Genomic DNA, 15,385 nt, shown 5'->3' with positions numbered 1-15,385 from the left:
AGTGTACAGCCAAACACAACATCAGGTGGAAAATGCTCAGAAGTTTCAGCCCTGAAAGACTCTTTGAGGGGACAATACATGTCCTGGAAGCATGAGTTTAAAAAGTTGAATATTCAGAAAAGGCTACATTGGAGTTATGAGGCATAAGAAACAGGTGGACTTGCAATGAAACACAGTGCCTAAGCACAGGACCCTGACTAGAAGGGAGACCCCTTGACAGCTGGTGTCTGTGGGCACCAATCCGAGCCTGATAGGTTCCCTATCAGCAAATGCAGTTATCAGCAGGCCACGCAGAGCAACATCTTTGTAAATTATCTGATAACTTAGACTTGCTGATTTCTGGATAAACCATATCCACCTGAAAAAGTTGGAACAAAAAGTGGAATCTGAAATGGCAGTGGATCGACAAGGTATTTCCTCTGTTGAAGTGAGGGAATAAACCTACCTTGAAGACCGTGCCTTATGGCCAAAATCTGTTCCACTGGGTAGGATAGACTATTTCATACTAAATAAACCAGAAAACTTCGGTAATATGGAAAAATTGAGGTTGGAGGCCGAAAGCAAGTTAAAAGTCTTCATATGTTGCATTTTCTGTAGTTGAAAAGAAATGGGATGACGGAAATTAGAAATTGGTTGATTTTATTTTGGAAACGTCTAAGACAGTCTACTATTGACGTTTGCAAATTAGTACCTGACCCTAATTAAGGGGAACAAGCATTCGTCACCAGGTGCTCTAACTGGAAAAATGCTGGGGGAGATATTGCTGATCATGAAACTTCCAAAGCTCATATTAAAGCTACGTGTGGGTTAGTTCAAAGATGTGAATTATCTAAATTGTTGATTATGCATTATCGGCTCAGTTTGAAAACGAGTGTTCTTTTTGGAGGAAAGTGCTGAGATGTGTAATTGCCACAGTAAAACTGTTGTCTTCTTTGGGACTAACTTAAAGAGGATATGATAAGTCATCATTGTCAACTTGATTTTTTAGCCTGCCTTGAATATCACAGTGATTTTTCAAAAATAAATTTAGAGTACCCAATTCATTTTTCCAATTATGGAGCAATTTAGTGTGGCCAATCCACCTACACTGCACATCTTTGGGTTGCGGGGGTGAAACCCACGCAAGCACGGGGAGAATGTGCGTAATCCCGCAGTTAGTGACCCAGAGCCGAGATCAAACTTGGCAACTCAGCGCCGTAGGCAGCAGGGCTAGCCACTGTTCTGCCTGAATATTTCAGTAATTTTGATGAGCCTCTTAAAGTTATCAATATTGTGGCTCGTGGAAGACCAACTTTTTAACACACCAGACCTATGGTGACTTCATCACTATAATGGCAGAACGACTCAAAAACCAATTCACTAATGAAGTAAAAGATGCCAAATACTATTCCATATTAGTTTATTCAACACCAGATGTGAGTCATGTGGACCAATTAACATTAATTTTAAGATGTGTGACCAGTGACGTTGAAGTTGTAGAAAGATTTATTTGTTTTGACCAGCTGCAATCCCACTTGAGTGTCTGGCGACAACCAGTTTGGAAATCATTGCAAATTTAGCACTGGACATCAAAAATTGTCATGGGCAGAGCTTCGATAATGAGCAAATATGGCAGGCAAATATTCACATCTACAAGCATGTACCTGAATTCACTTCACCTCGGCAGCTGGTACTTCCCCAACAACTCTACCAGCCTGCTGGCCAATACAAACATGCCCCCCACTCCAAAATGCCGCCTCAACTGATTTCAGACCTTGAAGGACGACACCACTTCCGGGCTAACTGTGTACCTAACCGGGGAGCGGGAGGGGGGTCGTCGCCAGGGTCCCTAGGCATGCTCCCCCACACAAGAGGCTTCCTCCACCTGTATCCATTCTGCTTCCCCCTCCCCACACCACCTTGGGAAATTCCAGCACATCTAAAACGTGCCCCATGTATTTGCTTTGTTTGGCCCTTGTTCCACGCTGTTCACTATTTGGCGATGTACTTGGTCGATTATTCGTTTTGTCTACTGTGTATGTTCCCTTGGTCGCAGAAAAATACTTTTCACTGTACTTCGGTACATGTGGCAATCAATCAATCTCTGCTCCCCATGGGGCTTGGACCTATACAACCCCGGTAGAAGGCTTTGAATACCTCGTTAATTTTCTCCAGCGCCTTCACCAACGTCCCGCGTAGCCACCTGCTGCCTTAACTGAAAGGTAAGAAGTCTTACAACACCAGGTTAAAGTCCAACAAGTTTGTTTCGCATCACTAGCTTTCGAAGCACAACTCCTTCCTCGGGTGAATCTGAGGAAGGAACTGTGCTCCGAAAGCTAGTGCTTCGAAACAGACCTGTTGGACTTTAACTTGGCGTTGTAAGATTTCTTACTGTGTGTAGCACAATCAGTCACTCACGAGACGGGATGAGAAGGAGTCAATCAATGGCTTTATTACGCAGACTTGTTGCCCAGCAGCACAGTTACAGAATGCGGCTGCTGGTAGAACCCAGGCTCTTATACTCCGCCTTACTGGGTGGAGCCAGTAGGCGGCTGATCCAATCGGGACCAGGCGTTTATCCACCAATAGCCTCTCGGCATCACATTCACCCCTTGTTAAAAAAGAACCCGGTGGGGGTAGTGGGCCGTATGGTGGTAGGGGTTTACAGAATCGGTACCTGGGATGCCACTAACACAGCGGCTATGCTCCGATATCAAACTACTAGCACTATTTACAATGCCGCTTTTACTGGGCAACTGAATTATTTACAGAGGCATTTCTTGCTTTGTTATAAAGATTCGATGAGTCGGATGGGTGCCCTGGTCGTCCTCCCCGATCGTCTCAGCCCCGGTGGTGATGCAGGCGCTGGCTCGGGCACCGTCATCTCTGGGAGCGTAGCGATGTCTCTTTGCCCTTCACTATCCCTATGTGGGGCCGGGGGAAGGACCGATCCACCCGGGAAGGGGGCGGCTGTGGGGTGCGCCGGGGGGAGGGAGGGGGTGATTGGTGTTGGGGGGATGTGTGTAGTTCAGGCGGGCGCCAACTGTGTCCCTGTGGGTCTTACAGGATATTATAGGATATATCACCAGACTGATTCCTGGGGTGGCGGGACTGAAGTATGAGGAGAAATTGAATCGGTTAGAATTGTATTTGCTGACATTCAGAAGAATGAGGAGGGATCTCATAGAAACCTATAAAATTCTAACAGGGCTAGACAGGGTAGATGCAGGTAGGATATTCGCGATGGTGGGTATGTCCATAACCAGGGGTCACAGTCTGAGGATACGGGGTAGACCATTTAGGACAGAGATAAGGAGAAATCTTTTCACCCAGAGAGTGGTCGGTCTGTGGAATTTGTTCCATGGTTGAGGCCAAAACATTGTATGTTTTCAAGAAGCTGTTAGATATAGCACTTGGGGCAAAGGGGATCAAAGGATATGGGGGGAAAGAGGGATTAGGATTGAGTTAGATGATCAGCCATAACGGAGAGGGTCAAAGGGCCGAATGGTCTGCTGCTCCTATTTTCTATGTTTCTATTACTTCTCCTTCCCCCCTCCTCCCCCTTTCCAGACCACTGCCTTCAACACCTCCCAAAACGTGGAGGGAGACCTCCATGTTTTGATTGAGCTCCACATAAGCATCTTATCACCGAGACCATCTTCGCGCAGAACTTTGTGTCCACCAAGAGTCTTACATCCATGGGGGTCTCTGAGCTCGGCCCATTTCAAACCTCACGTGCACATAATGTGGCCTGTGATCGGATATCACAATCGCTGCATATTCTCCTTCCGCAATCCTCGGGATTATTGATTTCCCCACCACAAAAAAATCTATTGTTAGTATACCCGATGCACGCGGGAGAAGAAGGAAAATTCCCCCTCTCCCTGATGCCTAAACCTCCATGGGTCCATCCCCCACCCCACCCCACAAAAACCCCGCTCACCATCACATACCGCCCTCCCGGATCCCGCACTTCTCACCACGTCAAATACCACCCTTTTACTAAACAAAATCGCAACCCCTCTTGACTTGGAATCAAATCTCAAGTGGAACATCTACCTCACCCACACCCTTTCTTAACCTCGTCTGATCTATTACCTGCAGATGTGTCTCCTGCACGAATACCACATCCAACTTTAAACTCTTCAAATGTGCAAATACCCACGATTGTTTAACCGAGCCATTCAGCCCCGCACATTCCACATCACTATAAGTTTGCAGGTCTGTGACCTTTTATCAGAACACTGGATTAAGAGAGAACTGAGTTGCGAACCTTTAGAATTTGTGATTTATGCCACTCTGCTGTTTGGCTCACACAAGCATCATCTTGCTCTTAGATTCCTTGTTATTTTTAAGGATTTTGATTTGCAATTAATTTTCCATTAAGTTCACCAAAAAAGGTTAAGTCACATAATTGAGTGCATAATGCAGTGCCAATCAACTTCAGAATGCAAACAATTTGAAGTGTTCAATCTCATTCCCATTCTCAAATCTCATGGTAAAGATTCAAGTGTCGTTTTTTTCATTTTTTATCCTTTTATTTTTCCTTTGTTTATCTTTTTTTCTGGTAATCAGTCTTCCCCTTTCTATTTTTCTTTATGAGCCTGATTTGACACTAATTCATCTTCCTTCTCCTCTGTTCCTCTTCTTCTCTCGAAATCCTTAATTATCATCAGTTAAGGAGATATGTTGTTGCCCCTGTAATTAACTAAAGTCGCAGGCATCTTGTTACCCTCACCACACTGTTTTCAACTCGTACGTCAGCATGTGAGGGCACAAAGAAATTTGATCTGCAAATGGCAGGAAAAGTTTAACCTGGTAGCATATGCTGCAGACTGCTGTTTCCAGCAAGATACAGCCCAGCATTATCTCAAATAAATTTTAATGAAAGCCATATGCTTTCATTGCTTCTTTGATTTCAGGAAACTTTACCCACTTAACTGAATCAGAGATGCAGGTACAAATGTAATTACTATATCATCAAGATGTTCATGTCACTTCTAGGAATCAGTAAAAGAAGAAGTTTTAAGCAAGCCAAATCCTGCCAGGATAAACAGAGCAAAACAGAGGAAAAGCTTTTCTCGCAGTAGGACTCACATAGGACAGCAACGTCGGAGGCACAGAACTGTCAGTACCTGCTCCGATATTCCTCCATCTTCTCCAGAAGTTGATGTCTCCAGTAACCAACAGAATGAAGTTGAAAATTCTTTTCCTGAAACAGCACCTAGGTCGTGCGATGCTAACATGGTGGATGAGGCAATCGAAGTAGAACCAACAGCAGCAATAGAGACCACCACAGTAGCAGCAGAAGAATCAACAGGAACACCATCACCAACCTTCAACAAAACAGCAACTAAGTACCCCAAAACAAAAAAGGTGTGCATTTGTCTGATTGATTTATCTGTTTATCTTATTAAAATTTGTGTACTTGCATTCCTTAGAAAACATCATATATTTGTAAAGTCTCCAGCTTTGGTAATGTGATCACATCGTTCATGACTCTCATTAATCAGCCATTTGTTTGAATGAATATGCCAATATTTAATGAATATTTTACTTGTGTAAGTGCCTATTTTTGTAAACTTTTACTTCCTATTTTGAACTTTCCAATTTACAAAACAAACTTTAGTACCATTTTGTTTTTTTGATACACTTCGCTCCTGCATGGCCCGACTTGGAAAATGAGATGGAAATAAAATACAAAAGATTTAAATATAATATATGATGTGAATAGAAAATTACTATTGGTTTACTACAGTTTTAACATTTTTTTTCAGCACTTGGTCAGTGAATGGTTGAATGAGAAGGCTAGTAAACCAACAGATAACCCTTTAGATAGACCTCTACGAATAACAACTGATCCTGAGGTTTTAGCTACGCAGTTGAATTCATTACCTGGCCTTACACACAGTCCTCATATTTATACAACCCCTAAGCACTATATTCGCTTCTGCTCTCCATTCTTGTCTGAGAGAAGAAGACGGAAAGAAGCTTTGGAACCAAAAGCTGGATCCTGTAAAAAGGTAATCTAACTTTATCTCCACTTTTCATGGTCATGTAAATGTATTTTTATGTAGAGATTTTATGAATTTGCTTAATGTCATATATAGCTCACTTAAAGCATGGATCACTGTTATTTATTGACCAGATGCTGAATTAGTAAGGATCCTATAATTTTATAGCACCCTGCTGTTTGATTCACACAAGCAGCATCTTGCCCTGAGCTTCCCTGTTATTTTTAAGAATTTTGGTTTGCAATTAATTTTCCATTAAACTCACCACAAAAGGTTAAGTCTAGTAAATTGATTGTATAATACGATACCAATCAACCTCACAGAATGCAAGCAATTTGAATTATTTGCATTTGAATTATTTAATTATAATCTATAGAAACTGAATTTCAAGTCTAAATAAAGTTTTTTTTTTTTTGAGGATTAAATCTGCATAATTTTATAATGGCAAGCATTTTTATTTTTAACCTTTTATAAATGTAACGGTTACCTGGATAGTAATAGAAACCCTGAAGAATTGAGAATTATCGTGTTAGGCTTTACATTTTTCCTGTTCTCTATAATTATACTGATTGATTAGCATCTAATTCTGTGTTTGTTTGTGAAGCGTTGGTTAAAGCAAGCCTTGGAAGATGAAACTTCATCAAATGTTGCTGACGCCTTTGACTCCACGTCGTTTGATGGCTCTCTGAGTCCAGCAATGAGTGGAGAAACTAACAGCCCAGGCACTACTGCACTCAGTGGGAATTGCTGTTTAACAGGTACTGAAATGTACTAAAGTCATAATCTACTGAAATATTAGGCGTTGTAACAAACTGATGCGATTTGAATATATCAATTGTAATGGATACTGTTTCTCATTTGCTCAACCTCCACATATATAGGATCGTCATTTGGCCTGCTTGGTCTATCTTTTAGATAGATCCTTGGAAATTTTTGCATCAAACTCGGGTTACATATCTATAAACTCTCACCAAAGACTGCCTTCAGTTTTTAGCAAAATGAATTTCGGCTTTTGATTTGACTTTTAACCTTGGGTTAGTTGAACCTTGATGCTGTCTGAGCCCTCCTTTCAGAGTCTAAAGGATTTTCTATTGTAGTTTTGCCCTGATTTTACCAGTACATAACTTTTGTTCAAAATATCTTAAAACCATTTCACCATTCCCTGTTGCCACAATTATAACCTGTGCCAATTGAGCAGCTTACAGCGATCAACAAAGTCATGGAAAGATCCAGGTACTTTTTATTTAGATTTTGACATGTAGGGAGGGATAGTTTAAAGTTTTTAAATTTCTTGTGTGCTACCTTAAGCATGTCAATCTGTTAATTCATACAAAAGAAAAAACAACAGATGCTGGAAATCTGAAATAAAAGCAGAAAATGCTGGACATGCTCAACGGGCAGGTAGCAGCTGTGGAGAGAAACTGTCAACATTTTGGGCTGATAAACTTTTGTCAGCACTAGAGAAAATTCGAGATGTAACAGTTTTTAAGCCAGTGCAGAGGCAGGGGAAAACAGGGAGGTGAAGAAAGAGGAAAGGGGATGGATGAAATGGCGAGATTAAATAGCAAAAGAGATCTTGGAGCAAGGCAAAAAGAGATGATAATGGGACAAGAAACAAAAGATTACACCTGGAGGAGGTATAAATGGGAATAACAGAATCACCACCAACAGATGACACAAGTTCATTCAACTAAAATCGTTGAACTAGTGTTCAGTCCAGATGGTTGTACAATAATCAAAATACGAGATGCTGTTTCCCATGCTTACGTTGAGCTTCATTGGAACAGTGTAAGAGGCTGAGGTCAGAATGAGAGTGGCATGGAGAGTTAAATTGACAGACAGCTGGAGCTTGGAGTCGCGCATATGGACTCAGTGGATATGTTCCGCAAAACAGCCACTCAACATCCATTTGGTCTCCGAAGTAAAGAAGAGTATAACGTGATCAGTAAATACATGTATTGAATTGAAAGGTACAAGTAAATTGCTGCTTCCCCTGAAAATAATGTTTTCGAGGAGATAAAAGGGCAGGTTTCGCACCTCGTACACTTGCATGAAAAAGTGCTTTGAGAAGGTGATGGGGTGTTGGGAATGATTGAGTATGTGTGAGTGTGCACATGTGGAGGGAGAGAGGTTCTGATTTAAACAGCACTGTTTATAGGTCCTGAACAAAATGTGTGTGGTTTCTTTTTTTTTCCATTTGTGAATGAATTGATCAAAATTTTATTCTGATATTCCCTGATTCTGGCCCCTCCCAAAATGTTTTTCTCTTGTTCTCATCTTCCGCCGTGTTTTACAGAATTAATTACCCCTTTAAAGAAAAGAAGATTACGCCATCTAACAGATTCTGGTTTACCTGAGCTCTCCATTCCAAACCCTTCTCCACAAACAACTCCCCCATTCGTTGATATCACTGCCTCAGATCCTTCCATGTGTAGTACTCCAACAAAGGGAAAAATAGAGGATGAATCTTGTAGAAATGGCTACAAACCTGAATATTCACCTGTGACACCTGGAACACCCAATCTTCAAGGAAATTCCCTGCAATTTGAGGTAAGTTCATTTTTTAAATAGGAAAGCGATATATTACTAAAATATAGGAACCATAATATTATAATTGAGCCTGCTCTATTTTGCTTTATGATAATGCTAGGCGAGGAACAATTAATACAATAACTTGTATCTTGCATAATTAAACACTTGAACATTTTAACCGTAAAAAACAAATTAGTGGATTCTCTTCTAAAAGTGAAATTTGAAGAACAAATGGTTTAATTTGTGCTAATTATTTGTTTAAAAACTTTTTCTAGAACCATTAATACTCTTCAATAATGCTTGGATAATGCATTCTAAGGTCTGCTGGTTAGCTCAGTTAGTTAAATGGCTAGTGTGTGATTCAGAATAACAGCAACAGCGTAGGTTTGATTCCTGTATCGGCTGAGGTAGACCTGACACATGCCTTCTCGCTCTATCCAAGAGTGGAAGGCAGTGGCAAACCACCACTGACAAAAACTGCCAAGAAAACAGCCGAGGATGAAGCATCAGCAGATTATGTGCCAAGGACCTGTCTCTGGGCAGAGCACACATGATGGTGAAGAATTGAATGCATTATAACTATAAAAGTTTGTATTTTCTGAGGATCCATTTTCCCATCTTAAGACCAATGGAAGGATTAACAGACTGGTTATCAACCTCTTGGCAACCTTGTGGCACAATGGGTAGCATCACTGCCTCTGAGCCAGAAGCTCCGGGTTCAAGTCCCACCCCAGGACTTGGTGGAGATGTGTTCATAATGTGGCGAAATAGGTTGAGTGTCAACCTATAAATCCTTCCAACACGTCAATGGCTGGCAGTAGGGGGCGGAGGAGGCTCCTGGTCAGCCATGGTGATGTGGAGTGCACCGCTCAAGCCTCTGGTGACAGACGAGTGACCTGTTCCAGGAATAACTAGCTATGGAAACAAATGAAAATCTGCCTTAATGGACCACTAAGTGCTCCAAGAGAATTTGAATTACCATCTAACAAGCATGCCTTTCAGGACTTGAGAGGAAACTGGAGCCCCAGATGTAACCCATGCAGACGCGGGGAGAATGTGCAGACTCCGCACAGCCGGTGACCCAAACCGGGAATCAAACCCGGGTCCCTGGTGCTGTGAAGCAACAGTGCTAACCACTGTGCTACCGTGCCGCCCATGGATCAATTGAAACATTTAAGATCTCAGCACGGTAGCACAGTGGTTAGCCCAGTTGTTTCACAGCGCCAGATCCCAGGTTTGATTCCCATCTTAGGTCACTCTGTGCGGAGTCTGCACGTTCTCCCCGTGTGTGCGTGGATTTCCTCCGGGTGTTCCAGTTTCCTCCCACAGCCCAAAGATGTGCAGGTTAGGTGGATTGGCCATACTAAATTGCCCATAGTGTTCGAAAAGGGTAGGTGGGGTTACTGGGTTGTGGGGATAGGGTGGAGGTGTGGGCTTAGGTGGGTTGGTCTATCCGGTGCATACTCGATGGGCCAAATGACATCCTTCTGTACTGTAAATTCTATTGTCTATGTAAGACCAGAATCATAGAATGCCTGCAGTGCGCAAGAAGGCCATTTGGCTCATCAAAAGAATGACCCTCTCTAAGCACCCCACCCTGGTCCACTCCCCTGCCCTATCCCCACAACCCTATAATCCCACCTAACCTGCACATCCCTTGACACTAAGGGGCAATTTAGTATGGCCAGTCCACCTAACTTGCACTTCTTTGGACTGTGGGAGGAAACCGGAGCACCCGAAGGAAACCGACGCAGTCATCCAAGGCAGGAATTGAACCTGGGTCCCTGAAGCTGTGAGATAGCAGTGCAAACTATTGTGTCATCATGCTGCCCCAAAATTAATAGATTTATTCGGTCAGGGTATCAAGGATTATGATGGAACAAGATGGGAGAGGCCAATTAACTTAAAGTACAGATCAGCCGTGAGCAAATTTAATAGTGGAATACAATCAACCTGGTCCATACTTTATTTATGGCTGAAGCTGGGTGTTGAAATGGAGAGAAAAATTATGAACCTTCTAGCTTCTTGTCATCTCAGTTGTAATGTGGTAATGTTACTTTTTTTATTGTTGATGTGTATCACTAAATGTACATGGTAATGTAATTATATTGCTGGGAAAATGCGAGACAGTAACATGAGGAATATCCTGGCTGAGGTCAAGTCATGGAACCAAATTATGTAATTCTTCCCAGTGGCACTTTGGGTTTATTCTGCTGATGTGTAAAAAATAATGCTTAAAACTTGAGATTGAAGTCAACCTTAATAGGGAGTTATTTCTGTACTAGTGTTGCTATTACAATAAAAGAGAAAGAAAGACTTGCTTTCAGATAGTTCTTTTCACCTGATGATTCTCAAAGCACTTTATTGCCAACAAAGCATTTTCCAAGTGTAGTTACTGTTGTAATGTAAGAAAGGTGGCAGCCAATTTGTGCCTAGCAAGCTCCCTTAAAACAGCATGTGATTGCTCGAGAAGCCCAGCAAACCACACCCACATGTTTTGGTCATGCCCGGCACTGCAGGGGTTCTGGGTGGGGGTGGCAAAGGTGCTTTCGAAGGTGGTGGGGGTCCGGGTCGAGCCAGGCTGGGGGTTGGCTATATTTGGGGTTGCAGAAGAGCCGGGAGTGCAGGAGGCGAGAGAGGCTGATGTTTTGGCCTTTGCGTCCCTAGTAGCCCGGCGAAGGATATTGCTTATGTGGAAGGAAGCCAAACCCCCGAGCGTGGAGACCTGGATAAATGACATGGCAGGGTTTATAAAATTAGAACGGATAAAGTTCGCGCTAAGGGGTTCGGCTCAAGGGTTCACCAGGCGGTGGCAACCGTTCATTGACTACCTCGCAGAACGATAAAGGAAATGGGAAGGTGACAGCAGCAACCGGGGGGGGGGGGGGGGGGGGGGGGGGGCTCGGGTGGGTCCTCAGGGGCGGTTTTTGTATAGATATTTGTACTTGGTTATGTATATTGGATTGTTTGATTTTATTATCTGGAGAGTTATTATTTTTGTTATGGCAGTTGCCATTTAGTTTATATATTTATTTACTTGTTAAAACGGTCACTGTTATTTATATTGTTTTATTGTTGTGAAAAGGGAAAACCTTTGTATTGTTTTGTTTGGCCGAAAAATTTAAATAAAATATATATTTTTTTTAAAAACAGCATGTGATAGCAATATAAAGATCTTGGGCGCGATTCTCCACTCCCACGCCGGTTGGGAGAATCGCCTGGGCCGCCAAAAGTTCCGGGGACTCCGGTCCGACGCCCTCCCACGATTCTCTCAAGCGGCGGGAACGGGCCGGTCGAGTTTCGCGGACCACAGGCCGGAGAATCGCCGGAGATACCCAAAATGGCGATTCTCGGCATCCCCGCTATTCTGAGGCCCGGATGGGCCGAGCGGCCAGGCCAAAACGGTGGGTTCCCCCCGGCGCCGTCCACACCTGGTCGCTGCAGTCGTGGGCGGTGCGTGAACGCTGGGGTGGGGGGGGCGAGGGGGGATCCTGCACCGGGCTTCACCTTGAATGTGGGGTGACCCGCGATCGGTGCCCACCGATCGCCGGGCCGTCCTCTCTGAAGGAGGACTTCCTTCCTTCCGCGGCCCCGCAAGATCCGGCCCTCATCTTCTTGCGGATTTGGACAGGACGGCAACCACGCATGCGCGGGTTGGCGCTGGCCAACCCGCGCAAGCGCGGATGACGTCCGTCATGCGGCGCCAGCCGCGTCATCTATTCGGCGCCGCTTTTACGCGGGCGACGAGGCCTGGCACGGGTAGATGACGCGGCCCCGATACTGGCCCATTGTCAGGGCCTGAATCAGTCGGGACCGGGGCCGTTCCGCGCTGTCGTGAACCTCGACGGCGTTCACGACGGCACGGCCACTTCGGCGTGGGGGTGGAGAATCCCGCCCCTTGTTTTGAGATATGTTGGAAGTTATTCAATAGACATCATTTGGTTTTATTTGCTATAAGATACTATGAGCTAATTAATCCAGTTCAGTTTTTAAATATCCATTGTTTACCTTTAATCTTTTTCTTCTTTCCTTTGGCCTGTCCAAAGAACATTTCATCACCTGAAAGTTCCCCAGACGTTAAACGAAGAGCATGCAATCATGAGGTAACTTTAGTGTTAATTTTTTTGCACGCTAGATAGACTGTAGACTTATTGGAATTTAGAATCGGCAGAAGTGTTCTTTCAGTTTCAGAATACTACAGTGCAAATTTAACTTTTTTAATGTTTAACATTTAACTTTACAATTCGTGATGTTTGGAATTGTGGATATATCCCTGTGGCTGATCAATGCATTGTGCAACCTACTTTTATACTTTGCAGATTTTCTTGCTCTCCTTGGGGAATTAGGTCTCCTTAAGGCATTAACTCTTTGCTAAATGGTTCTGTGAGTGTTTATTACCTTCTAGTGACTTCATTAAGTAGCTATTATTAATGTTAAAGAAAGACATTCATTTATATGTGTTACAGTTTTGAATGCAGTGACTGGTGTTTAGCAAAATAAGATAGCTATTTGGAGTCCATAAATTTCCAAACAAAGCAGTGAATTGAATGACCAGATCATCTGTTTTACTTTTGTTGTTCCGGAAGGAAAATTTACTGGGGAATCTGCCTCTTCAGAAATTAACTAACTGATAGAGAGTTGGGATAAGAGGGGCATTTTCAGGATGGCAACCTTTCACTAGTGGAGTGCCACAAGGTTCAGTGCTAGAACCACAATTATTTACAATATATATATATATATTAATGACTAGGACAATGGAACTGAATGTACTATTGCCATGTTTTCGGATGACACAAAAACGGTGGGAAGGTAAGTGGTAAGAATGATATAAAAAGTCTACAGAGGGACTAAGTGAGTTGGCAAATTAAATATAATAGGCGAGATTCTCCATTTGGGAGACTATGATCTCCCGTCGGAGGGGAATGAAGCGCAAATCAGGAAGCGATTCCCAATCCTCCGCAATCCTCAGTGGCTGGTCTACGGGGTTGAATTAACCCATCCACATCCCAGAGACCCCTAAATAGGGGGACCCCAGGAATGGGATCCCTGTCAGGAAGCCCCCCGGAAAAGAGACCCTTGTCAGGAAGCCCCCCCGGAAAAGAGAATCCTGTCAGGAAACCCAACCCCAGAAAAAGCAACCTGTCAGGAAGACCCCCCGGAAAAGAGACCCGTTTCTGGAAGCTAGTGAGCAATCCAGACAGAGGCAGTAAAAAACAATTACTGTTATAACAGTCCAAAGATGTGCTGGTTAGGTGGCTTGGCCATGCTAAATTGCCCTTTAGTGTCCAAAAGGGTAGGTGGGGCTAGAGGATTAGGCTGGGAAGGGGGCCTGGTTAGAGTGCTCTTTGAGAGGTTCTGTGCAGACTCGATGGGCTGAATGGCCTCCTTCTGCAATGTAGGGTTTCTATAACTCCCCTGGGCATACATCTGCTGGCTCAGACCGAGGAAGCACCACATGTCAATTCCTGGAAAAAGAAAACAGTGACCTATGTTTAAACCCCTCAGATCCTTGAACTGCAAGCCAGTCATTCATTTCCTTTAGTGGGCTGTGATTGACAGCTTCCACACACACCTTCATTCATCTTTTTCATGGTTCAGTAATTCTGAAGTGCTGTAACCACACTGTTTACAAACATCAATCACTTCAAAGCGAGTTAAGTGTCAATTTCCTGCTGAGCACTTCAGAATCACTCAAGTGTGAAAGGGGGTGATTGGAATGCACTTAACTCTCAGAGGGATTTGGGGTTTCTCATGGATAAATCACAAAAATCTAGCTTTCAAGTTCAGTGGGTAATAGGCAAGGCAAATGGAATATATTGACTTTTATATCAAAGGGAATGGAGTATAAAAATAGGGAAGCCATGCTAAAACTACACAAGGCACTAATTAGATCACACCTGGAATACAGTTTTAATCCCTTTATCTAAGGAAAGATATTCTGGCATTGGAGGCAGTCCAGAGACGATTCACTAGGTTGATCCTGGGTATGGAGGGATTTTCTTATGAGGAGTGGTTGAGTAGATTGGGCCTGGACTCATTGGAGTTTAGAAGAATGAGAGCCAACCTTATTGAGGCACACAGAATTCTCAGGGGGCTTGACAGGGTAGACGCTGAGCGGTTGCTTCCCCTTCTGGGCAATTTCATTTCATTTCTAGGACCAGAGAGTATAATCTCAGAGGAAGGGTCACCCATTTAAGACTGAGATGTGAATCTGTGGAATTCTTTAATGTAGATGCTGGATCATTCAGTGTGGTCAAGTTGAGAGAGTAAGAGAATCCAGGGTTATGGGGATAGCAGGAAAGTGGAGTTGAGGATTATCATATCCGAACAATCATAATTTCATTGATTGGTGGAGCAGATTCAATGGGTTGAATGGTCTACATTTGCCCCTATGTCTTGTGCTGTGGGACCTTTAATGCTTAACTGAACCATAGAATCCTTACCGTGGAAAAGGAGGCCATTCGGCCCATCGGGATTTCACTACCTTGCCCTATTTCCTGTAACCCCACCTAACCTGCACATCTGTGGATACTAAGGGGCAACTTTAGCATGGCCAATTCACCTACCCTACCAGTATAGACAGAAAAAGCCCTCTATTTAAACTCCCGTCTAACTCCTACCTTCTGGTGCCATTTTCTTAATCCATACATAACCATCTAACTCAGGCATGACTACCACTAACTAAAGCAAGCTGACAATATTAACTGAACAAAGTATAAACTTTGACAATGGGTGTCAACAGTTTATTTAGTTAAATGGAGCATTACAGCCATGTTTACTGTTATCCTTGCAAAACTTTTAACATAAGCAATGGAAATGCTGGTTGATTTGATGCCCCCCCCCCCCCCCCCAGGAAAACT

The 15,385-nt window shown here is 43.4% G+C and overlaps 1 protein-coding gene across 9 annotated transcripts in view; it reads left to right on the top strand.

Moving 5' to 3' along the window:
- The window catches only part of kmt2e (lysine (K)-specific methyltransferase 2E), a 192,640-nt gene that overhangs the window by 155,244 nt on the left and 22,011 nt on the right, over window positions 1-15,385 (top strand). For all 9 annotated transcript variants that reach the window (XM_072471298.1, XM_072471303.1, XM_072471301.1 and 6 more), the window contains 5 exons: window positions 4,984-5,355; window positions 5,757-6,002; window positions 6,598-6,751; window positions 8,290-8,543; window positions 12,572-12,628. In XM_072471298.1, the coding sequence (XP_072327399.1) occupies window positions 4,984-5,355; window positions 5,757-6,002; window positions 6,598-6,751; window positions 8,290-8,543; window positions 12,572-12,628 (1,083 nt within the window). The remainder of the gene's footprint in view (window positions 1-4,983; window positions 5,356-5,756; window positions 6,003-6,597; window positions 6,752-8,289; window positions 8,544-12,571; window positions 12,629-15,385) is intronic.

The sequence above is a fragment of the Scyliorhinus torazame genome, chromosome 13, assembly GCF_047496885.1.
Source record: "Scyliorhinus torazame isolate Kashiwa2021f chromosome 13, sScyTor2.1, whole genome shotgun sequence".
Taxonomy (NCBI): domain Eukaryota; kingdom Metazoa; phylum Chordata; class Chondrichthyes; order Carcharhiniformes; family Scyliorhinidae; genus Scyliorhinus; species Scyliorhinus torazame.
The sequence above is the reverse complement of the archived record's forward strand: the minus strand, read 5'-3'. Positions and strand labels throughout refer to the sequence as shown.